Source organism: Rhincodon typus, chromosome 25 (assembly GCF_021869965.1).
Source record: "Rhincodon typus isolate 14 chromosome 25, sRhiTyp1.1, whole genome shotgun sequence".
Classification (NCBI taxonomy): domain Eukaryota; kingdom Metazoa; phylum Chordata; class Chondrichthyes; order Orectolobiformes; family Rhincodontidae; genus Rhincodon; species Rhincodon typus.
Window position 1 is genome coordinate 14,197,609 of NC_063356.1, and position 26,859 is coordinate 14,224,467.

The 26,859-nt window shown below is 40.5% G+C and overlaps 1 protein-coding gene across 3 annotated transcripts in view; it reads left to right on the plus strand.

The window, feature by feature from the left end:
* The window catches only part of LOC109937343 (decorin-like), a 140,246-nt gene that overhangs the window by 60,911 nt on the left and 52,476 nt on the right, over positions 1-26,859 (plus strand). Inside the window, exon 1 of one of the 3 annotated variants that reach the window (XM_048612022.1) lies at positions 24,718-24,818. The exons of 1 other annotated variant lie outside the window; for it this stretch is intronic. Coding sequence is in view for 1 of the 2 variants with exons in the window: in XM_048612020.1 (XP_048467977.1) it covers positions 26,047-26,107 (61 nt within the window). In the remaining variant the exon portion in view is untranslated. Of the gene's footprint in view, positions 1-24,717; positions 24,819-26,030; positions 26,108-26,859 lie in introns of those variants that run through there. One more of the 3 variants, XM_048612020.1, reaches the window with a different exon arrangement.

Here is a 26,859-nt window from a genome sequence, read left to right on the forward strand (position 1 = left end):
TGATGCTGCTTGGCCTGCTGTGTTCATCCAGCTCTACACCTTGTTATCTCAGATTTTCCAGCATCTGCAGTTCCTACTATCTCTGATACTTTACTAGTATCTGAACAGAGATATAAAACAGTTTTGTCAGATTATAAGCTGTCATTAATGGGCAGTGTGGTGCAATGATTTTATTTTAATGGGGGAATTTTGCTCATATAACCATAACTAATATCATTATAACTTTGATTTCAATAGATTAGGTTCCCAAAAGATATAATCAAACACTTGTTCCATGGCAGCAATGTGCCAAGGGTTCAGATGATCCAATGAACTGGAGCAATGCTTGAGCAGATTTCTTGATTTGGTTTACTTTGAAACTCATGAGATGTTGCTACTGCAAGGCATATGCTCCAGCTGAGATAATATACTGTCTGAACAACATGGAATGGTAGTGTGACAGAAGTAGAACATTGTTATTAATTTTGTTTATTTTTTTTAAAAAGATGGGCAAATTAATATGAATGAGAAAAGCTTTTATACCAATGGCTACGTCAACAACTGTCCAGGCCCCAGCCTCCTGAATTTCCTCCTGAAGCCTCCCTATTTATCTCTCCTTTTCAGCCGCTCCTTATCATCAATTATGTCAGCAAAACTAAAGGGCTGACCATCAACTTCAGGAAGCAAGGAGGAGGGCACGCTCGTATCTACATCAATGGAGCTGAGGTGGAGATGGTCGAGGGTGTCAAATTCCTAGGAACGACGATCAACAACAATCTGGCCTGGACCACCCATGTTGATGCGACGGTCAAAAAGGCACAGCAACATCTCTGTTTCCTCAGGAGGCTAAGGGAATTCGACATGTCCATAAGGACCCTCACTAACTCTTACAGGTACACCATAGAAAGGATTCTATTTAGGTGCATAGCGGCTTGGTACGGCAGCTGCTCTGCCCAGGACCGTAAGAAACTACAGAAAGTTGCAAAAACAGTCCAGACCATCACGCAAACCAACCTTCCATTTATTGACTCCATCTACACTTCTTTTTGGCATGGAAAGACAGCTAACATCGTCAAAGACCCATCCCACCTCATTTATAATCTCTTAAAATCTCTTCTGTCAGGCAGAAGATACAAAAGCTTAAACACACATATCAACATGTTCAAAAACAACTTCTTCCCCGCTGTTATTAGACTTCTGAATGGACCTCTCAAATTTCAAATCTCATATTGATCTTGCTTTTTGTGTACATTTTTTGCAGCCATTGCATTGTTTTCCTTGCTCTCTTCAATCTCTCAATGATCTTTGTGGTTTTGTATGTTATGATCTGCCTGTACTGCATGCGAAACAAAACTTTTCACTGTGCTTAGGTACATGTGGCATTAATAAATCAAATCAAATCAAATCTACCTGTTTGAGCAAGTGTTGTCTTCTTCTGTTTCCCAGTTTATTTATTTTTTTCATGGAATGTGAGCATTACCAGGAGGGCCATCATTTATTGCCCATCGATAATTGTTCTTGAACTGAGTGGCTTGCTCAACATTGCTGGAGTCACATGTAGGCCACACCAGGTAAGGACAACTGATTTTTTTCCTGACGGACATTTGTGTTAATTTCAGCCTAAGTGTCCTACTGTGAAGCAGCTTGGGATGTCTTACTATACTAAAGGCATCATATAACTGCAAGCATTGTTGTTTGGCTATATCTAGCTGAGACAAAAGGTTAGCATTTTCTGTGGTGCCATGCGGTTGACAAGGATATGTGCCTAACTGGAAGCTTGTCAGTAAATCTGTGAAACTGTAGAGATCACTTGTGTGACTGCTTCTGCTCAACTCCCTCTGTAGTAGTTCAAATAACTCAGAAAATCAGATAAGTTATGCTTAAACTTTTGTAAAGCTCTAGTTCAGCCACAATTGACAAATTCCACCCAACCATGGAACTTTAAGAAGATGTGAGCATCTGTGAGAGGTGATGCTGCCCTCACAACAAAGGAGATTGAGGAGAAATTTGATAGAGGTTTACAAGATTGTGACAAATTCGGATAAGATCGGCAATGAAATGACTGGTGGAGTTGGGGAACAGGGAATACACGTTTAAGCTTTTGGACAAGAGATATAGATAGGATACGAGGAAGAATATTTTACCACAGTGAGTGAAACTGTTTGCCTATGACAGCAGTGTAAGAAGAGACAATGATTTTAAAGCAAACTTGGATGGGCACTTGAGTGTATCAAAAACATAGGTCTGCAGAAATAGAACAGAGGAATGGGACTGACTGTATTTCTCTACAGAGAGCCAATGTGGACTTGATAAAGATAATGGCTTCCCCCTGAACTGTTATGACTCGAGGATTCTATGATCCCTCAGTCTGGAATTTTAAAACTTGAAACCTTACCTTTCTCGGCACCCGTTGGATTTCTGGGTTTCTCCTCACTGCCATGTACCTCTATTCTTCTGAGTAAATATTAGGCGATTATAATTTGGCATACTTTGGACTGTCATAATCATAGCTACATGACCCTTGACCCATGTGGATATGAAACAAGGCACAAACTCCAATCTCCTAAACTATTCTCACTGTGCTTGACAAATAACTTACTAAAGGACAACATAGGGGTCTCAAACCAGAAAAGCCCTTTCCACTGTTCAGTATTATTTGGACAGTTTGAACAGATGCTGAATGGTGAAGAAAAATAAACAATGATTCAAGTTGCACATGTTCAGTTGAGTATTATTGAAAGTATTTAAGTGTTTATGGTGTCTTCTCAATGCTGAGAGGATGTTTCCGCCAATAGGAGATTCTAGGATTGGAGACGCTTGTTTCAGAATGGAGATGTGTCAATTCAAGACTGAAATGAGGAGGAATTCCTTGCTATGATCCTGTTGAATGGTGGAGCAGGCCCGAGCGGCCGAACAGCCTATTTCTCAGACGTTACAGTTTTAGTTCATCGTGAAGAAGACTTTAAGACAAACTATTGAAAATCAAGAACTTGCAGCAAAGTTCACAAGTAATTATATCACTAATTTTACAATCACCATGATTGTTAACAAAATGCCAGGACTTCTTTAGAGTTAAAAATATCTCTTTGTGACTAATTACTCAGAAAAGTTAAGCAGGTTATTCGCTCTCCACATCTCTGTACCTCTCTACCTCACTTTCCTTCTTTAAGACACAGAATTTCCCTCAGTTTTTAGCCATCTGATCTGATATGGCTATATTATGTGGCTCAGCGTCATACAGGCTTTGTACTTTGTTTTACTGTACTGCTATGAAACGTGTTGGGACATTTCATTTCATCATGTGGTATACAAATATAAGTTGTTATTATAATCTACACACGAGGAGAAGAGCAGACATTCAACCATTTCTCATATTCCAACAGAAAAAGTCCAGTGTTACAGAGATAGTAGGAACTGCCGATGCTGGAGAATCTGAGATAACAAGGTGTCGAGCTAGATGTTATCTCAGAAAAAGTCCAGTGCTTTCTTTTACTGTACGGTCATGACTTTATCCTGTTTCCAGATGTCATGCTGATAGGTGATTTGGCAGAAACGAAGTGCAGTCCACACAAGAAAGCACTGACTAAAATTCATCTTTTGTTCATTTAGATAAGTATTCAACTTTCAAACAGCAAAAAAAGAATGTTGTCCTTGGTTCAAACAAGCTACCCTGAAAGGTCATTTTGTGCAGTTCAAAAAATGCCCCTTTTGAAGTGCAGCAAAGTAAATGAATGGTGATTCAGGGCAAAGTTGGCAATGTTATGCAGCTCATATATTCTCCTCTCAACGGAGACCAACCAAGGTATTTATAAAGCTCGTTGCCATTCAGTGGTCTTGCAGGCCAGTGTTAGTATCCCTGCTCCAGGTCAGAAAATCTGGGCTCGAGACCCTCCTGCCCCAGCATTGTTTCATGGGTTGATTAATATAATTGATGCTCATTGGGTACTTCCTGTAGGAGATGCTGGAATTTTGATGGAAAAGTGGGGGATTATCTACAGAAAGTTGGCCGTACAGGACATTGGTTAGGCCACTTTTGGAATACTGCATTCAATTCTGGTCTCCCTGGATGTTGTGAAACTTGAAAAAGTTCAGAAAAGATTTACAAGGATGTTGCTAGGTTGGAGGGGTTGAGCTATAGGGAGAAGCTGAATAGGCTAGAATTATTTTCCCTGGAGTGTCGAAGTCTGAGGGGTGACCTCATAGAAGTTTATAAAATCATGAGGGACATGGATAGGGTGAACAGCCAAGGGCTCTTCCCCAGGGTAGGGGAGTCTAAAACTAGACGGCATAAGATTAAGATGAGTGGGAATGATTGAAAAGGGACCTAAGAGGTAAATGTTTCATGCAGAGGGTGATGTGGGTATGGAATGATCTGCCAGAAGAAGTGATGGAAGCAGGTACAATTACAACATTTAAATGACATCTGGATGGCCACATGAATAGGAAGGGTTTAGAGGGATATGGGCAAAATACTGGCAAATGGGAATGGATTAATTTAGGATACCTGGTCAGCATGGACGAGTTGGACCGAAGGGTCTGTTTCCATGCTGTACAGCTCTATGACTCTATGGCTCTAAGGCAGGTGGGTACAGATTGGAGGACCTGTCATAGCTGGATCAGAGCATCACCTCTGACTTCAGAAGAGGGTCAACAGTGCAACTCACAGGGACTGAGAACACTTGATATTTTATTCATTGCCCATTCCATTAAGTGTACCATTTATTGCAGCCACATGCCCATCAAGAAGCTGGATGACTGGCCATCAAACTATGGATTTTCACTCTCTTACTGGTTAGCTGGTCTATAATGACAACAAGAGCTGCCTCCATGTGTGTGATTACCATGAATCCTTCATCTCCTGCCAGCCCAGGCTGCCTATGATGTTTAGTCCAATCCCTGTAACTTGTACGGATGGATTCTAGGGACAAAGGAATTTCTTTGAAAAGATGGTTACTTACCCCTTTAAGGGAATTCCAGTCAGTAGTAGTACAATCAATGCGTCTATTGAGACAGAGAACCAGTGAACAGAGAGTGGATTTCTGAAGATGTGATTCTGTGCCCAGACTGGTCAGATGGTGCCATCCAATTCACTCCTACTAGGTTTGCTGTGTAAAGAGGTGCAGACCTTGAAGACAGAGAGATGATGGAAGGGAACAGGTCATTGGGGAAGAATCAGGAGTGAAAGAGGAGTAGGATGAAGAGGTGGAAGATGGCACAGCAGTACCCCTGCTCCATAGGCACGTAATCTCCTTCTGCCACTTTCTTCCGCTCCTTGAAGTGAGGGGTAGCTCTGCCCAGATGCCAATCCACCAGTTCTGCTGTGAAATATTACTTCTCTTCAGAGTTGTGCAAGACTTTGGCATCACCATCAGAGAACAACCAGCAGCTTCAACCATGGGGAGTCTATAGCAGGACCACCTTTCACTCGATACCAGTCTGTTCTCACTCCCACTGGCTGTAAAAAGGAAACCCATCTGAATACCAATTAAGGCTTGCCCACACGGAAATCGTGATTTAAATCAGCTTTCCACCAGCAGCAAAGTTTCTGACCCGAAAGCAAGTCCAACTCCTGATTTCTGCCTCTGTGGCAAAAATAACTCAGCTCATCGAGGGAGAGCTAAGTGCTTTCCTACAGAGATCAAGGGAAGCTGGAAAAGCAGAACCTCATACCATACATCTACTAATAGCACTTTATTTTCCAGTATGCCATCTGGAGTGGGGAGAAATGTGCAATGGACTGAAACTCGCAAAGGTGAGAAGGATATCTTCAAAGAAAGAGGCTGAGTACATTTTGAATGAAACTGTGTTCAGAATTTCTTCCTCCTGAAGAAGTTAAGAAATCAAAGAATGCTAGAGATCACATGTTAGAGCTTGTGCACCATAGGTACAGACCAGTGATAAGGAAAAATTATTAACTCCTTAGACAAAATCGTCTCTTTTCCCTTTGAACAGATGTTTTCCATTATCTGATAAGGTTCTGCTTCGGTTCCTGCCGTAAAGGAGTCAAGCCTTGGATGTTGCCATTTTCCTTTGTAAGCATAAGGATACAAATGAACTATTTTTATTAGTGAAAATTAGCATTAATGAAACTTTGGACTGAAAACAAAAAGTACAGTGAAGGTGGGTGATGCATTATAAGCAGTTTCAGATATATACTTTCCAATGACTCAACCAAAGGCTATTTTGAGATTAAGCCCTGTGGACTTTACTGTTTGAAGATGCAGTCCTGTGGTGTTGATCTGCCTGCTACACTGACAACATCTGTGGAAAGAAATCAGAGTTAACCTTTCAGGTCCAGTGACCCTTCCTCAGTGTTCTGAAGGGTCACTGGATCCAAAACATTAACTCTGGTTTCTCTCCACAGATGCTGCTAGTCCTGATGACTGTTATAGAAGATCCTGAGTACAGAAATAAGAATTGCTCATATAGCCAAGGTTAATCTTACATTCACAAACTTTCTAATCTATGATGAAAATAATAGAATAGATTAAATTTAATTGCAAAAAATGCAATAAAATAACTCTATGTACAATTTGTGAGATTGTGTAAACTACCTTTGTTAGATGAATCCATTTAACAAAGGTTAATTGACCATATTTAATCAAAATTTTAAAAAAAGCTATTCACAATTTACAAGTTACTGACACAACATTGCAGGAAATGAGACATACTAACTTAAAAACAAAGCACCAGGAATTGGCCATTTGGCCCTTCAAAATGGTTCTAATATTCAATTATAGCATGGATGATTTGTATCTTAAGTTCATCTATTCTCTTTGTTCTCTTTTAATTAATTTGTTTGTGGGATTTGGGAATCGCTGGCTAGGCCAGCATTTATTGTCCATCTCTAATTACCCAGAGGGCAGTTGAGAATCAAAATTCATTTCTATAGGCACAGCAGATTTCCTTCTCTAAAGGACATTATTGAAGCAGATGTCTCTTCAATTAAAAAATCAAGACTGGCTTACAAACTCTATTAGGCAAACTCATGAAACCCCTCATTCCTGTTGAATACAAATTTCATCAGCTACAATGGTAGGGTCTGAACTCATGCCCAGAACATTAGCTTGAGGCTCTGGGTTGCGAGTCTAATGACATTTCCATAACATCACTGCCTCCACCTGCTACAGAACAATTAAAGTTGAAGAACAATTTGTGCATTTTACTTTGCTCTAAGTGAGAATTCTTCAATGTAATTGGTTGTTGAGATTGTTTAATTCTATCACTGCTGCTGAACACTGGGATTCTTCACTGTAGTTGGTAACAAATTCAAATGAATATCAGGAAAAGTGAAATCACACCACAGAAATTGTTGGATTTTATTGGATGGTTTCACTTGAAGTTAAAATGCAATCCTTCTATTGAATAAATGACTTGCCACCCATTATTGTATAATTTGTTCACAGGATTTTGGCATCAATGGCTAGGCTAGCATTTATTATCCATCCCTAATCACCAACCATTTACTGATAGAATCACAGAATCCCTACAGTATAGAAAAAGGCCATTTGGCCCATTAAGTCTACAATAACCCTCCAAAGACCAACCCATCCCTTTAACTCCAAATTTACATGACTAATCCACCTAGTCTGCACACCCCCTGGAAACTACAGGGCAATTTAATATGTTCAATCAACCTAACCTGCATATCTTTGGACTGTGGGAGGAAACCAGAGTACCCAGAGCAAGGTACAGGGAGAACAGGCAAACTCCACACAGAGAGTCAGCTGAAACTGGAATTGAACCTGGCTCCTTTGCGCCATGAGGAAGCAGTACTAACCACTCAGCCACAGAGCTACCCATACCGAGCCACCATGCAACCCATTTGAATTTTCTCCAATATTGAGGGTATCCTTAATCTCTTGATGGCAACACTAATTAAAAAAAAGATCCTCATCCGCTGAACTGATTCTTTTTAACACAATTCCGCAAGATTTAATGGTTTGGTTCCCATCATTGTCAGGGGCAACTAGGGATGGACAATTAGTCCTGGCTTTGTTGGTGTCGCTCACATCACAAAAACAAATATAGAAAAATAAATAGAAAGATTGTAACTTTTTGAATCCAATTTTTAATATTGTCTTTGATTGATTTCCTGCAGTCAGGCTGTAAGAGGGAGGGGAACTCCCATTTGGGGATAAATATATATTCCATCTTATCTTTGCTTAGTACGAGAGAAGAGCATGAACCAGCATTGATCTTTGAGGCTGCCCCATCCTCCCAGACTAGTCCAGCTGGTTCCCCATTTGAAGGAAGTAATTGGAGAATAAACAGCTGTAAAAACAAAAGAAATAATGTAGGGTAATTAAATAGAGATTATAACAGCAGGCTGCTGTATGTTACAATGTCCTGTATGATTCTTTGCTTGTTCTAAGGAATTCTACTATATCCCTCAGGAATTTTTATGATCTTACAGAATACTTCCAAATGTGTTCAGAACACATCAATCTGAACAAGTAAAGCATTTCAAAACGATATACTAGAAATTTTTGAAGACACCGAAGTAACTTTGTTAGCAATCTAAGCATTGTCAAGATGCTCGTAGATTGGAGAAAAGGTTAGCAATTGATCATCCCGAGTTGTCAACATTTGTTAAACTGGGAGATATTGTTAATGCAATTTGGGAAATTGTTAACACAACATCATATTGAATTACATGGAATAATTAAATGAATTTTTTTATATATTCAGCACACACTTGAAATATGCACGTACCTGTGATATCTATCAAAACATAGTTTATGTATAGATGCTATCATGGGTTTTGAATGTGTTCTTTCAATTACTGTATATAGTTTACTAGCCTTTAAGTAAAATTATATGACTAAATTTAGAATTAACAAGAAACTTAAATTTGCAGACTGTCAAGGGTATCTTTGTTAGGGGACATAAAATTGTTTGCTGTATTATAGACCTGTCACACATTTTTCTTTCATTTTGGACTAGATAATAGTTATGAATGTTATTACATACTGATTTGAGTCTTTTAACTATACTGCATCTAAGGTATTCATTGCATGTTATGCCATTTAAAGTTTCAAAAGAAAAGAACTTGCACATTGATCAAATTAACATTTGGTTTATGACCTTAACGAATCAATCACTTCCCCCTGGAGTAAAAAGGTGATAGCATGAATTAGACATAAATATGTGTCAGTGCCTGTCTTAGAACATCTGTATCACAACACAAGTCAAATTGCAGGAAGAATGTAGAGCTTTTTGCATATAATTTTTAAAAATAATGCTCATTGTCAAGAATTTTAAACATCATGATATGAATGTGTTAGATGATGCATTGACAAAGCTTTTAAACATCCATTTCTAGCACATAACTAAAGCGTTTTGCCAATTTGGGAATTCTAACTTTGTGTTTGGTTTCAAGGAATTGTCCAATGAAATTTATTTATCTGAACATGCTTGAATGAAATATTTCACCTTCACCATTTTGTCTTCTATATAATTGGTGAACAGGGTGGTCCTGTACGAAAACAGAAGTTGCTGGAAATGCTCAGCAGGTCTGGCAGCATCTGTGAAGAAAAGATCAGAGTTAACGTTTCGGGTCCGGTGACCCCTTTCCTCAGAATTGTTTTTGAGTTACGGCATCCTCAGTTCTTTCGGTTTTTATGGTGTCCCTGTGGTTATGCAAATCTAAATTTTCTGTGATCAATGTGATCCTGCTGTGTGAACTGCTATGATTGGCATTGTGAACGATGTGTTCTGTAAGTGTGATTTCATCACCCTGATTTGTCGTTATTTCATAATCTCTCTGTTAAGTGACACAGCCACAGAAAGAAGTTGAATACAACTGTTACTTTCAAGTCAAGCAGTTGCTGACAGAATGACAAGATGCAGTGAGTTGCTCGACAGTGGGATTGATTGACAGAGCTCCCCATGTCTCAACATGATCTAAGCAGCAAGAAAACAACTTTACATTGAAATGACAAAATGCAACAATGCAATTTCAGATAATAGCAAATTCCATAGATGGAAGTGGTTTGTGAGGTTTTGCTTCTATATTCCTTAATGGCTTTGTGAAGTGATATGGAATGGTGAGGTATAACATAGACAACTCTTGTATTAATAGAAGAGGAGTGAGGAGTGCTCAGGATAGTGTTGGAGGAGGGAGGAAGCCTGAACATGGAGATGGTCTTGTAGTGATTGTAACGAGGTAAGCCAGCTGGACAGCTCTGCAATCCTGCCACGCCTGATCACAAAAGGTGGTGGACAATTCAACAACTCACTGGAGGAGGGGGCTCCATAAATATCCCCATCCTCAATGCTGGGGGAGCTCAGGACATCAGTGTAAAAGATAAGGTTCAAGCATTCAAAATAATCTTCAGCCAGAAGTGCCATGTGAATGATCCATCTTGCCCTCCTTCAGTGATTTCCAGCATCACAAATACCAGTCTTCAGCCAATTTGATTCACTCTTGGTAACATTAACAAAAGTTTAGAGGCACTGGCCATTGCAAAGGTTGTGGACCCTGGCAACATTCCAGCAATAGAACTGAAAATTGTGCTCCAGAAATACCATTCCCATAACCAAGTTCCTCCAGTACAGTTACAACCCTGACATTTACCTGATAATGTGGAAAATTGCCCAGCTATGTTTTGTGCACAAAAAGCAGGACAAATCCAACCCAGCCAATTACTGCCCTATCAGTCAATTCCCAATCATCAGTAACTCAACCATTCAGCAGTGCTAACAAGCAGCACCTGCTCAGCAATAACCTGCTCAGTGACGCCCAGTTTGGGTTCCACAAGGACCACTCAGCTCCTGACCTCATTATACCCTTGGTTCAAACATGAACAAAGGAGCTGAATTCCCAAGAATCAAGCCCTTGACTGAGTGTGGCATCAAAGAGCTCCAGAAAACCTAGAATCAATGTAAATCAGGGGGCAAACTCTTCATTTGTTGGAGGCATGCGTGGTTGTTGGAGGTCAGTCATCTCCAGGATATCTCTGCAGGAGTTCCTCAAGGTAGTGTCCTAGGCCAAACTGTCTTCAGCTGCTTCATCAATGACCTTCCCTCCATCATAAGGTCAAAAGTGGGGATGTTCGTCGATGACTGCACAATGTTCAGCACCATTCATGACTCCTCGGATACTGGAGCAGTCCGTGTTCAAATGCAAGAAAAACTGGGCAATATCCAGGCTTGGGCTGTCAAGTGGCAAGTAACATTCATGCCACACAAATGTCAGGCTATGACCATCTCCAATAAGAGACAATCTAACAACCTCCTCTTGACATTTGATGGTGTTACCATCACTGAATCCCCAATATCAACATCCTGGGCTTACCATTCACCTGATACTCAACTGGACTCACCATATAAATGCAGTGTCTCCAAGACCAGGTCAGAGGGTAGGAATACTGTGGCAAGCAAATTTTCTCCTGACTCGCCGAAGCCTGTCCACCACCTACGAAGCACAGGTTAGGAGCTTGATGGACTAATCTTTACTTGTCTGGATGGGCGAAAATTCAACAACACTCTAAAAGTTTACACCATCCAGGACAAAGTAACCTGCTTGATTAGCACCACATCCAGAAGCATCCATTCTCTTCACCACTGACACTCAGTAGTAGCAATGTATATCACCTACAAGATGCATTGCAGAAATTCACTAAAGATCCATAGACAGGACTTTCCAAACCTATAACCTCTTCAGCAAGGACAAGGACAGCAGATACGGAGAAACTCCACCACATGCAAGTCCCCCTACAAGCACTCACCATCCTGACTTGGAAATATATCACCATTCCTTTACTGATGTTGGATCAAAATCTTGAAATTCCATCCTTAAAGGCATTGTGGGTCTACATACAGCAAATGAACTGCAGTGGTTTAAGAAGGCAGCTCACCCACCAGCTTCTCAAGGGCAACGAGGAACAGGCAATAAATGCTGGCAAGTCAGCAATGCTCACATCCCAGGAGTGAATAAAAAACAAACCTTATTTAAAGAAAGACCCTTGTTAGATTCTGCTCAGAACAGCACAATCAAATGTAAATTTGCATGAGTGCTGCAGGATTGATGGAGGCAAGTCCCATTGGCCATCGTTACTGGGAAGGGTTAAAATTGGCCTCTGCACAAATTAAATTATTCCTGCAGAAAAGGAAATGCGCAGTTAAGGACTCATCTTTCTGGATCTAATACCAGTACTTGAATAAGAAAAGCTTTAACCAAAAGCATTTCCTTGAAATATATTCTTTGGGCTCCTTCTGTGAGCAATTATGTATTTATTATACAGCTAGAAAGACCTAGGGAGCCAAGGAGACCCACAGCAGTTCAGAAAGTTTTGCGAGTAAATTCATTGTATGCTTGTAATGCTGTGTAAAATGATGTGTTTAAACTATAACTCTAAGTCTAAATTTACCCTAATTCCTTCTTTTTTTGGTTCACTTTTCATTTTACTGCAGAGTGGAGATAATATTTTCATTAAAATTCTGTATGTCTTTATTTCTTCTTTCACTCTTTGATAGAATTGCTTGGAGGATTGACTGAGAAACCTTTTTGGCATTTTGAAAAATAAAACTCCAACCGGAAGTTGGACAATATTTCTCTCACAAATTTGACTGTGCCCTTTTGCTTTGGTTTCATGTTCCATCCACAATTGACAAATTCAATATTTGAAATTTGTCAAACATTTTCAAAACTGTCTGATTTATACACTAGATCGAAAACACCAAATTATCATATGGATGGTTACAACTATGAGAACCTGTGTAAAACTCAATGCTATTGGTATTTTATAAAACATTAAAGTCAGAGAACTAACCAATTACTAATCAGACAATGTGGCGCACTATTCTTTAAAAAATCTCCAAATCTTAAACCAAAACCGGGAAAAAAATGAAACCAGAAATAAATCTTATGTTACCAAAATGTTCCATTATAAGTAGGTAATTGTAATACAGGAAGCTTAGTTGGACATACCATTTATTTCTAACTAACTTTGTTGCCAAATATCTCTATTTATTTCATTTTGAAATAAAGGAACATTCTAACCCGAGAAATTGATGTGTTTGGACTTCCTCTTGCTTCTCTGTTTCTGGAAACTACCTAACTGCCTCATTGATCATAAACAGTTGAAATGCGTGTATAACCAGATTGAAAATATGATAGGCTGAATTTTGGGACTTTAATTTTTAGAGGGGGAGCCTCTTCATTCCTGTGTCTGTAGCCAGAGCTGTGATTGGCATGCTTTCTGGAGCAATCTTCCAGAGGGTAGCCAGTTAAACACCCATCTCTGGAATTACTACCCATTAGAAATGGATAGCAGTCTGTGAAAATGAGCGGGTGAAGCATGTAAAGGATGGCTGACTGCTTTCGCCTGTGACAATTGTGACAGTCCTGTGGAAGTGAAAGATATGCCAGAGTAAGGAAATGAATGTGAGAGGAAGCTGGTGGTGACAGTAGACACATCGCCATCCTGAGTGCTATGTTTCACAGCAGTGCTTACTGTAATAGTAAGCTTCTGTCTACAGATAATGAAGACTTGCTGTTTTTACCAATTGAGTTCATTTACCAATTGTGTTACCATGCTAGATCTGTGAGCTGACGGGTTAAGGATACTGTGCAGATTCCTTTTGCAAAAATTTCATTTTCATCTGATAATTGCCTTATTTGCAAAATCAATTGCCATCATGCACTACTGTGTAGGTTACTGATATCACAGTCAGCCCTGGGACCCCAAATGAAGCAACTAGAGAGGTGGAATCATATAGACAAACTAGTACAATTTATTTCTCTCTCAAATTTTTGGAATGCACTCCCATTGCTGTACTCACCACCTTCAAATCTGCCTCAAGGGGCCTGGGAAAACACCGCTTGATAAAACTAGCCAAAATATATTAACATGTCAGAAGGCTGAAATCTCCCATAATTTGGCTTAGTGTAACTTTCCTTGATTTTCATAGAAAGTTTCATCTATTAGGCTTAGTGATTTTTCTCATATGTTTGTCCCGAAACTTGCCTTATTAAGTACTAACCACACCAATATTGCACTCCCTTCATTCATTGCACTCCCTGATTCTCCCACTTGCCATTGCAGAATGTACCTGCCCTTGCCAGGATATCCCAGGATTCCTGACACCGGTGCCTGCATTAATAGACTGTTGTGCTCTCGGTCAACCTTGGCAGCCTGGAGCTCTCCTACATGTCCTTGACACTTGTCTCAGGTGTAATGGACAAGAGGAAATTGGTACCTTACTTTGCAGACTGGCACCTAGAGGTACTGGTAAAAAAGGTGGTACAGAGTAGAGCTGCCATCTTCCCCAGGGCCAGCAGAGGAGCCACAGCACCAAAACCTACCAGGCAGGTCTGTGGTTGCCACCTGGACAACTCTCCAGGGAAATGTTCAGCAATACCACAGGCAGGTCAATGACTCTCTCTGTTTCCCCAGGTCCAGTACCTCACATTCACTCTACCGCTAATACTGCACCCATTAACCGCCTAGGCTCATACTCTACCACATGTAACTCAGTTTCACCCACCCAATGTTCTCAGAACCCTGCATACCCTGTACCTTCTACTCACTCACAAAGGACAACTCATTGCCTTTCACCCCACACAGTCACTAACAACTGTGCCAGCCACTTCCACCTCCCTCAATCCTTCCTGTTACCTCACTCAAGGAGAAATTGGCTCACAGTAGGGACAAAAGATAAGGTCGGTGGTGGGGTCTCCAATATTCAGCTCCTTACCACCCCGTCCCCCGAAAGAGGAGTCAATCCTGACTATGACTACCCAAGAAGCTGAATGACAGTGCGTGGCCCTGGACTGATGTCAGACTGATTACATTGGAACTGTCCCGGTGGACTTGACTGAGTACTACTCCCCTTTGACTTTGTGACAAGGGCAATTGGCTGATGTAGATGAGGTGTGTTTGCCACGTGGGATGCTAGTACATGCCTTAGGCGGCAGACTAAGGTAGAATGTTGCCATGTAGCAAGTTGTCCACTCCATTGGCAGATGTCTACTGGCAACCAGGATAATCTGCCAGGGTTTTATGTCTGCACTGAACAGCAAGGCAGGACAGAAGTACTGTTTGTCTTTAAGCTATGGCTAAGAGGGTAATTCCTTTTCCCTAAAACCCTTGATTCTCATGCTGATTAAACATCTATCTCAGCCTTGAATATGTCTAAAATTGGGTGTCAGTTAACTCAGTTAGCTGGATAACTGTTTGCAATGAAGAACGATGCCAGCAGGATGGTTATTGTCCCTATACTGGCTGAGGTTACCATGAAGGATTCTTCTTCTCATATGCTCCCCTTGCCTGAGATGTGGTGACCCTCTGGTTAAACTACCACCAGTCCTCTCTCCCTCTAATGAGAGAACAGCCCTATGGTCTGCTAAGACTATGCTGACTTTGTACCTAATAACCCAAGTTCAACAGCCCTCTGTGGTGAGGAATTCCAGATTCACCACACTGTGAAAGAAAAAGCCACCCGTGGCTGTGTCTTAAACGGGTGATTCATTACTCTTTGATAATGACGTCTCATCATAGGCTCTGCCAAAAGGGAAACAATCTCTCCACATCTACTCTGTCAAGCTCTCAGAGAATTTTATGTTTCAATAAGGTTTCCTCTCATTCTCCTAAACCTAATTAGTACAAACATAATTGATTCAATCTCTTTTCAAAAAAAAATTCTCCATTACTGGGATCAACCTCATGAAATGTCTCTGGATTGCCTCCAATGCCAATATGTCTTTCCAGTATATGAGGGGTCCAAAACTATTCTAGCGGTATCTAATTAGTGCCTTGAATAGCTTTAGCAAGAGTTCCTTATGTTCATACTCTGATCCCTTTGAAATTCAGATTAACATTCCACTTGCTTTTCCCATTATCTTTGGAACTTTTTTTTGCGATTCATGAAGTCGAACCCTCACGTGTCTCAGTCCTGCAGATTTCTGCAGTTGTTCTCCATTTAAATAACAGTCACCTCTTCTATACTTCCTGCCAAAGTGTCCCACATTTTCCCACATTGTCTTTCATTTGCCAATTTTTTGCCCCCTCACTTAACCTGTCTACCACTTTGAAGACTCCTTGTGTCATCCTCACTATTTTCCTTCCTATCTATGTTTGGGTCATCTGTAAACTTGTCGAAGGTACTTTCGTTTTCATCATCCAAGTCATGAATATATACTGTAAATAACTGTGGTCCCAGCATTGATTAATGGGCACTCCACTAGTTGCATATCACCATTCTCAAAATTCACCCTCCATCCAAATTCTCTGTCTTCTATTAGTTAGTCAATTCTCTATCCAAGCTAACATATGACCTCCAATGTTATGGCATCTTATCTTATTAAATAGCCTTATGTGTGGTACCTTATTAAATATCTTTTGGAAATCCGAATATAATACATCTACTGAGGGTCAGGCAGCATCAGAGGAGCAGGAGAGTTGACAGTTCAGGTCAGGACCCTTCTTCAGAAAAATTTTCTGAAGAAGAGTCCCGACCCGAAACGTCAACTCTCCTGCTCCTCCGATTGCTGCCTGGCCTGTTGTGTTCCTCCAGCTCCATACTGTGTTACCTCTGACTCCAGCATCTGCAGTTCTGAATATCTCTGAGTGAGTTATAATACATCTACTGTTTCTTTTCTATCTATCCTGCTAGGTAATTCCTCAAAGAATAGTAGTAAATTTGTCAGGCATGATTTCCCCTTCATGAAACCCTATGTTGACTGTGCTTGATTATATTCCGAGTTTCAAAATATTATGCTATTACATCATTTATAGCAGGTTGTAACATTTTTCTAATGACAAATATTAAGCTAACTGGCCAATAGTTGCTTATTTAATTGTCTCCCTCTCTTTTTGAAGAAGAGTGTTGCATTTCCAGTTTTCAAATTCTCTGGGCCTTTCTCAGAATCAAAGGATTCTTGGAAAATTATTATCATTGAATCTATTATGTCTGTAGCTACTTCCTTTAAGATCCAAAGATGCAACCCATCAGGTCCAGGGGATATATCAGACTTTAGCCTCATTACTTTCCCTAGTACCATTTCTCTAGTGACAGTTATTGTGTTTATTTTCTTCCTACCACCTGACCCCACCCTTGGCTGCTTGATTAGTTTGTAATTTTTAAATGCTATTAGTATTGTCTATCGTGAAGACTGATGGGAAGTATTATTCAACTTGTTTGCCATTTCCTGCTCCCTATTATTATTTCTCTATCCTCAGTCTCTAAGGGGTCTTTGTTCACTGCTGCCTCTAACTTCTTTTTTATATGTTTAAAGAAGCTCATACTTTCTATTTTTGTGCTATTCCTACTTTACCTCTTGGTTTTTTTTTTCTCTTTAGTTTTCTTGGTTATCTTTATTGGCTTTTAAAACTTTACTATTCCTCTGACTTCCAACTCATCTTTGCTACATTGTATGTGTGTTGTTTTTTCTTTCAATTTGATACTGTCCATAACTTCCTTGTTTAGCCATTGTCAATTGATCACCTTCCTAGAATCCTTCTTCCTCATTGGGTTATATCTTTGCTTTAAGCCATGAACTGTTTTGTTAGAAGTCTGCCATTAATCATCAACTTTCCCTATTGCTAAACTCATTTTCCAGTCCACCATAGCCAGCTTGGCCTTCATTCCTATGTAATTGCCTTTATTTCATTTCAGCACAGTTGTGTCCAACCCAGAGTTCTCACTCTCAAACTGAATGCTAAATTCTACCACATTACAGTCGCTATTCCTTAAGGGATCTTAAACGCAGGCAAATGGGACAAACTCATTTTAGGGAAAATGGTCAGCATGGTCCAGGTGGACCAAAGGATCTGTTTCTGTACTGTATGACTGTATGACTGTCCATGATGCTATAATTTATTAAATATGCCTCATTACACATTATCTGATCCAAAATAGCCTAATCACTGGTTGGCTCCACACATAATGTACTATGAAACTCTTTCAAATGCTCTCGAAGAATTTTTCCCTGCAGCTGTCTCAACTAATTTGATTTGCCCAAAATGCATGAAGATTGAAGTCATCCATAAATAATAAAACTGCCCTTTTTACGTGCCCTCATTATCTTCTGATTTATTCTTTATCCTACAGAACTGCACCATGATGGTGCAGGATAGGCTTTTACGTGTCAAATATCAGTGTCTGTGGGCAAGGGACTCCTCATGGTGCATACCCTAATTGTTGGCACCAGACATCCAAGATGGAGGTCCACATGAGCAATACATGAACTGGAGTTGTCAGGTAACACTCAGGCTTTTATATCAGGAATTCTCAGTGTCTGGCTTCTATTCAACAGGTGTAAGAATGGAGGTTTCCATCTTAATGAGGTGAGACTAGGTAGTAATGAGAGTGATAAAGATCAATAATCTCCATAGATGAGTCTCTCATCGCTCCACCCACATTTATTTTCTTTTCTGGCACATGATCTTGTATTTTGCCCTTCCTTAAAACTATATTCTGTTCTGTCATGAGGTCAGCCTTAAAACATTCACTGGCTGAGGGCACTTACAGAAAGTAAACTCCCCCTTTGCCTGGGGCTGTGGACAATGCTGTTCTGTGTTCAAGCAAAACGATTGGTGGTTCAGCCAAGACAGCTGGGGCCAACAAAGCTGGCTTTACCCTCTACTCCAAGATGGAATGCCATCTCTCTCGTCTTACTAAGAGCTGCAGGTTATCTTCCAACAAAGGGAAGAGTGTTGGGTGACCGCCAAATGGATAGCAATTGAATCCAAAATGACTACAGCTTTATGTGATTGTTTTTTATATAATTATGGTATTGAGCTGAATGCTAAAAATTGCCTGTATCATAAAATAGCCTGTTACAAATGCATTTAATTTTATAACTTTTCTTTTATTCAGGGTCCTAGATTATGTACCACATTGAGTTGGAATATGTCCCACAAAAGGGAGGAAGATATTAGCAGATAACTCACAACAAAGAACTTTAATTTATTCATGTTTTTTTCCACTTGTCCTGTTAATCCAAGAGACTAAATATATGATTCAAGAAGAGACTGATACAGATTAAAGCTACAATTACTATCTGTTTACAATTCTTTTTACAAATAATTTATGACAACAAATGAATTAATACATTGCAGCACTATGAAATTAGGCGAAAGGGATTATCAGTTATCAACATATATTCGCAAAATGTTTGTCTGGTCACAAAAATGTCATCTGCAAGCTTTCTTAACTTCACTCCTAACAACGATAAGAATGAAATAGACAAACAGTCTTTTGTGGTGTCTCTATTTGGCATCTCTGTGCCAATTAGAGTTTCCTTCATCCCCTAAAGTAATCTCCCCTTCCTGTATTTCTCCTCTTCCATTGCCTCATCTCAAATCATCCTCCTTGCACTGAATCCTGTTTCCCATTGCTAGTGGCACTGCCGGGAGTGAGAAGGCTGGCCAGCAGCTCTCTGAAGCAGAACATTCCACATCACCAGGCCACAAATCTTACCCCAAACCAATGTGTGGCCTGTCAGTTCATTGCAGGTCATGCCAGTCAAATGGGGGTAGATCCCTGCACACAGTATTCTCTTTAGTGTCTTAACTCTGTTACTTTGTTTAAAATGAGGTCAGTCCTGTTGAAATATTTCTTTTTGTCTAATGGATACCTCCCCAGAATTCAGATCATGAAAAATGCAAACCCATTGGGAGCTATAACAAATGGAAACTGCTTGTTTCAGAATAGCTTAGAATTGAAACATGAGCTGATTAATAACTCAATAGAAAAAAGCTCATGAAATATGCAGTCTTGCCTTTTTAGCTGTTTAAAAGTCTCTGAGCTGAATCTTGCTTTTTTTGGCTAAGTCCAAGTTGCATTCGGCTTTTGGAGGCCTAGTGAGTTTATTCACAGTATTTTATGCAACTCTCCTCATGAATTACCTATCACAATGCTGTTGCTCACATTCGATTTCCATTCCACCTTATTGCAAGTCGTTCACAAAGCACCTTTCATTCAGCTGATACTTGCCAAAATCCCTTGTATCTGCACCATCTTTAAAAGGCCACAATGTGCCTGGATGAGCGCTGGCATTCCAACTTGACCTGTGGATTGATGGGTGCAGTTGGAACATGGCAGAGAAGGGAACAATAGGACCATGATTTTCCAACAGAGATCTGGAGGTGCTGGTGGACAGAGTGCTCCAGAGGAGAGGCATCTTATTCCTGATGGTCCAGCAGAGGAAGACCTGACCATTAGATGCTGCTAGCATGGTCCCAGTTTGCCACCTGGGCCATTGCATGCTCCAGGGTGCAGAGAAACAGCCAGCCCTGGGGAGCAGTTTGCTTAGAGGCAAGATGGAAATGATTCAGAGAAAGTAGCAAGCTGAATCAGCTTGGTACACACTGGTTTCCAATGACATTAGTTTTTTTCCACAGTCCAAAGATGTGCAGTTAGGTGGATTGACCATGCTAAATTCCACATAGCATGCAGGGACATGCAGGCTAGTGGATTAACGGATGGGTAACAGGGATAGGATGGAGGGGTGGGTCTGGGTGGGATGCTTTTTGGAGGGTTGGTGTGGACTCAATGAGCAGAATGGCCTGTTTCCACACTGTAGGGATTCTATGCTCTTCAGTTGAGAAGCCACTCCAGATTCCTTGGCTCAGGGTGGATATGTATCATTGTGCCCAGTACGCTTCTTTCAAGATAGTGCGATGGCACTTCATTGCATGAGCACACCACAGGATTAATGTCCTACCAGCCACGAGCTACTTTTTTATTTGCAGAGGATAGTGCAACAAAGTAAAAATCAAAGGTTTGTCAAAGATCCATCAGAAGCTGGATACCAACTGTGATTCAAGCACTTGGCCCCCAGTGAAGCATTGGTATTCTGCCCTGCTTGTTATTTATATGCTTTGGTTTGCTGGGGTGGTTGGTATAACTTCTGGTTTTGTTTCTCAGTGGTTTGTATATCGCGTCCAGTTCAATGTATTTGTTGATGATATACAAACCACTGAAAAACAGAGCCAGAAGTAATACCAACTATCCCAGCAACCTGAGGCATATAAATAACAAGTGGGACAGAACACCAGTGCTTCACCGGAGGCGCACTGATGATGTTACCTTGCAGGGTGATGAAACGTCTGCAACCAAACACACCGGCTCAGTGACTAAGTTTGCAACTTGAACTTTGATGCTCCACCAAACCTCCCACAGATATTTTTAAGCATCTGCTTGGAGCTAGGAAACTTCAGTCGCCACTCCACATCCTCCGTTTGTGTTGCCTGGACATTTACTTTAAAGTAAGGATAGGCTTCAGATGTAAAAAGGAGACACAATAAATGTGGAGATGTCTTTTTAATGGTGAGCTGTAGAGCTTTAAAAGCAGCTGACATGTACAATTTTAGAATAAAATAAGCTTGCATACATTTTCCATATGTACGGAATGTGTGAAATTAAGGTTAGGGACTTGGAGCTGTTACCAGAGTCAACATAGATTGGTCTGTACCATACACCTACACAGCCTTGATTTGCTCCTCTCATATACTTGGGACTGATAAGTTGTTAGATGATATGCAATTGTTTGAACGTTCAAATCATATGATATCATCCAGATTTATGTAATTTGTTTTTTATGTGATTCGTGATGCCGAACTTGATTGGGGCTCGTCAGCTCAGTTGGCTGTTAGTGATGCAGACAGCATGGGGAGCAATTGGCTGAGGTTACCATGAAGGACTCTCCTTCTCAAACTCTCCCCTTGCCTGCGGTGTGGTGACAATCAGGTTAAGCCACCACCAGTCATTGCTCTCTCTCTCTCTCTTGAATGAAAGCCCTCTCATCTGGTAAGACAGTGGTGATTTCACCTTTCCCTGATTAGCAGATCAACTTTCACTACATGTCAGTTAAAAGTGATTTTTTAAAATCCATTGACAAAAGCAAAATACTAAAGATACTGGAAATGTGACCCATACCAACATTCCCAGTTTTTTTTCTTCCTGTCACTGAATCCCTTTCACTTGCTGAGAACCTATTATTTTTCTTATTTGTGATGAGAGGCTGTGGTCCTAAAATGGAAGCTTTGTTTCTCTCTGCGGTCTGCCAGAACTGCATGTTTTGCTTTCCTTTAAAATTGCATTCTTGTTTTAGCATTCCATCCATGCCCTCATGTCCTTTACTATCCCTGTAATCTCCTTCAGCCTGACCTTCTTCCAAAATCTCTGCTGTCCTCTAATTCTGGATAACACAGTGTGGAGCTGGAGGAACACAGCAGGTTTCTACTGAAGAAAGGTCCTGACCTGAAATGTCAACTTTCCTGCTCCTCTGATGCTGCCTGGCCTGCTGCGTTCCTCCAGCTCCACACTGTGTTATCTCTGACTCCAGCATCAGCAGTTCTTACTATCTCTAATTCTCAATGTTTGTTTATCCCCAACTTTAACAGCAACACTGTTTATACCATGTCTTCAGCTGTCAGGTCCCTAAGCTCTGAAGTTCCTTCTCTAAAACTTTTTCCCCCTCTCTATACCTATCTCAAAATCTGCTGCTTCCGCTCATCAGACTTCATGAGTTGAATTTTACATTTTATTGGCTAAGGGTTGGTTTCACTGAGTTTCACTGAGTGCTTTTCTCCATGAGGTCTGGCGGGTTTTACCAAATTGACCTTTCCCACCCCATGGCACCCATCTCACCTGATTCTAGACCCATTTTACCAATTGCCAGAAGGGATCGATAGTCCTGGTGCCTGTGCCATCTTTAAAAGGCTGTTGTGTAGCAGGTTAGTCTAAGCACTGTTAGTCCAGAGCTGTGTGGGGCACTTCTTCATATTTATCACTGACGTGACAGGAAGAGGGAAATTGATGTCCCACTGTGCAGGCAGGAACCTGAAGGTCCTAATGGGTAGATTGGTGTAGATGTGAGACATCCTCTTCCCCCAGCACCAGCAGAATATGCCATGATACCAGACCATGCTACTCTGGTCTGAGATTGCCACCCAGGTCATTGTAGTCTCTTTCGCTGGACGAAAGCACACTAGTGTAAGGAGGTGGTCAATGACCTTCTCCACTTCACCAGTGCAACCATCCAATCTCTGATACCTCACAATGACACTGCCTCTGCTATTGTACCCGCTTCCACCAAGGCCTGGACTCTGCCACTTGTGCTATTGCCTGAAACATCCTTCCTCACTTGGCTTCACATACGTCAATCCCTGAAACCATTAATCCTGCATGCTACCTGTGTTGCCTACTCACTGGCTTGGCACAGAGATGTAACAGCTGTGTCACCCACTTTCATACCTTTAAAGTCTGCCTCTGTCTCGTTCCAGAAGGAAAACAGCTCACAACAGGGCAGAGAGAGTCAGAGGTGGTGGGCTGCCTGACAACAGGCTCATCATTCCTGATGGATACGATCCTGACTCTGACTGCCCTGAGTGACTGATTGACTGTGTCCAAGCCCTTGGGTTGGGATCGGAGGATACCCTTGACTTACTTTGCCAACACCACCTGAATGAAGGCTATTTCTCTTGACTTGACTGAGGACAGCTGATAACCATGACAAGCTTCCTTGGCTTTGTGTCTGCAATGAACAGCATGGCAATACAGCGATAGTAAGAACTGCCGATGCTGGTGTCTGAGATAACACAGTGTGGAGCTGGAGGAACACAGCAGGCCAGGCAGCATCAGAGGAGCAGGAAAGCTGACGTTTCGAGTCGGGACCTTTCTTCAGAAATGCATTTCTGAAGAAGGGTCCCGGCCCGAAACGTTAGCTTTCCTGCTCCTCTGATGCTGCCTGGCCTGCTGTGTTCCTCCAGCTCCACACTCTGTTGTGGCAATACAGGCGTTCTTTGCATCTGGTATCTCTTGTTGAAGGGCAAAGTGTAAAAGGATAATGCAAGGCAGGAACACTGTGAGCATCAGGTAAATTTGATGTGAGTGAGAGATAAAGAGAGCAAGTGAACAGCCCAAAGTTGCAGCCTGTTCCAGTCCATGAGCTAGATATATTTCCCTAAGTGCAATGTATCCTCGCTGCAGCTTTACCATGAAAGTTGCTGTTGGTCTGAAGTTGCAGTATTAAAGCGCAGAAGCATTCCAAATGTTGTATTTGATAATGCTGGTAAATTACCTTGGGACATTTTTGATTATGTTAAGGCTGCCACATAACTACATGTTGTTGTTCTCCATGCAGTGAAACACATTGAATTTGCAGTATAAATTTAATGTCACACTCTTACAAACAAGCACAATTCAATTGATTAAATGAGTCTTCCAATCTGTCTCACTCATTGCCATCAAAATTTTAATCCCGAATATTTTTAGTATGTTCACAACCCGTTTTTATGGCTTTCCTTGTTCAGGCAATTATAACGTACTGTGGAAATCAGTCATTATTTTCATCTACATGACTGTTTATAATTAAATTTCACAGGAATGTTTCATAGAAACATTTTGAAACCTATTTGAAAGTCAATGTTTCGAATAAATCACGTTGGAATGGCATTGAATTTTTATCGGCATTCAATTAAGATCATGATGGTTATCTCAAAAATTTAAATGTTTCTAAGGAAGCAGTAATAATTGGCCAAATGACACCTTAAAAACATTCAAATGATGCATAAAAAAGAACAGAAAAGTTCCACCTCAGCACACCCTGGGGCTGGGCATTTTAAGTACCAGTTTAGGCCATAAAATTTACTCTTGGCCTTGATACAGCATTTATCACTTCCATATGATTACAGCCAGTGTTATTTAGTGGGCCAGCTCCACACAAATTAAGGTTGTGAGATAAAGCCCCTGTGAGCCTTTGTTTTGTTACCTTCGCTGAACTAAGAAGAACCTTGGTCCCTAAGCCACTACTTAATGGATTAAATCTGCAGCCTTGAACTAATCCATATTCTGACATTTTGAAGACCAAACTTCAGCACCATCAGGTATGGAACTTCATTTGTGTTTAATGAGTGATGAAGTTACCTTATTTATGTTACTAACTCAACAACTAGTTTATACCAGTCCATTAAAATCCGCACTGGTACTTCATGTTCAAAGAGAAAATATTTTTCTCAGCAATGAGATGCAATCTAATTTGTTCCTGTGTAAGTTGAGTACAATAGGTACTTGTACTCATGTTTACATCTCATTGATAAAGTTTTTCAACCAGGTAGAAATTATTTTCACCATGCAGGAGAATCAGTAAGCAGAGGACTTAAGTTGAAGATAATTTGTTAACAAAGCCAAGAGTGAGGCAGGGGAAGAGAGTGTCCTTATTTTGCAAGTTGTGGTGATCTGGAATACATATCCTGAGACTGGAAAAGAGTCTGTTCAATACTAACCTTCAAAAGGGAATTGGATATATACCTATATATTAGCAGGGTTATGAGGATAAAGCAGGGCTGTGGTACTAATTGGACAGCTCTTTAAAAGAGCTGGGACCAGTATTATCAGTCAATTTTTCAGTTACAACATTTAAAAGGCATCTGAATGGGTATATGAATAGGAAGCATTTAGAGGGACATGAGCCAAATGCTGGTAAATGGGACTAGATTAATATAGAATATCTGGTCAGCATGGATGAGTCGGACCAAAGAGTCTGTTGCTGTGTTGTACACTTCTATGACTCTTTAATTCCTGCATGATTCTATGAGCATGGAGTTGGTTAATTAATTGACTTTTGAGGGCATTTAGAATGTTTGGTTTCACGTGCACTATGCAAATGTATTGCAAGATACAGGCTGGAGCTCTTCATTCACAATCTGATCTCTGTGTATCTAGATAATTACACACTGGAAAATTTGTGGTGTTTTGGTCTTTGCTTTCTCTCTGGTTCAATGCAACATGGTCAAGGAGCTGCTTTGCAATTAATAATGGCAGATGAGGAATTAAGTGCCTCACAGTCAGGTCATAAGAAATACTGAAGTCTGACTTGGATCAAAAAAACTCCTCCATCCATTTAATTCATAAATCTGTTCCTTTTATGAACACATTTACGAGTTTGCTAGACAGTACACAGAAGAAATCTTAGTAGCTAAATACAAGGAGCATGCCTGGCTCTAGTTATGTTACTCTACTTGTTTTGATTTGCTTTTACTTATGTATACCAGAATGTACATATTTTTAAAGCTTAAAAATGAGTTTGGTCAAAAAATCAGGTCCAGCCTATTAATGCGTCTTTCCCTGGGAACAAAGCAATCAAATGGCTACTGGATCTACAAGACATGTTCAGGTGATACCTCTTCATTAGAAACCTAGGGTTTCCTCACAAAGTTTACTTCTGCTACTGAAAGTTGGAAGAAATAATATTTACATACCACTTGTCAATCTGTTTGTCTGTAAGTAATTTCTCAAAAACTAATGGCTAGATGCTAACAAAAACGTAATGTACAATTAGGGTGTAACCAGGCAAGAATTTGATTAGTTTTTTGGTGAGGATGCAGATGCACTTTCTGGAATTTTTTGTAACATCCAGCTTTTAACATTGCGAAATAAGGGAATCAGACTTTTAAAATAACATGTTGTGGATTGTTTTATTTGGATTTGTCATTGATTGTTTTAGAGTATCATGAATTGTCAAATCTTCTGTGGCATGACTTGTCATAGTTGTCAAAATGTAAGCCGTGTTTTCAGAGCAGGTTATTGGATGTGGCTTGGCCTGAAGTCTCCACTGAATTTTTGACTAAAATGGCTTTCTTTTTCAGCTTTATAATTATAGTGCATCCAACAGGCAGGGAAAAGTTCCAAGGAAAAACTGTGTCATTGAAATAATGTTTAATCAGCAGGGCAGAAGTACGCTCTCAACTGAGTATCCCAATAATGCAGCATGATGAGACAAAGAAATGTGTAGCACATTGATAAGACTGATTTTAGGGACTCCAGTTTACATCTGGAATCATATATTTTTGGTTAGCTTCAGATTCTCAAGACGTTCGGCTGACTCACAGGTAACGTTTGGTGTTAGTTTTTGGCTGTGACAAAAAC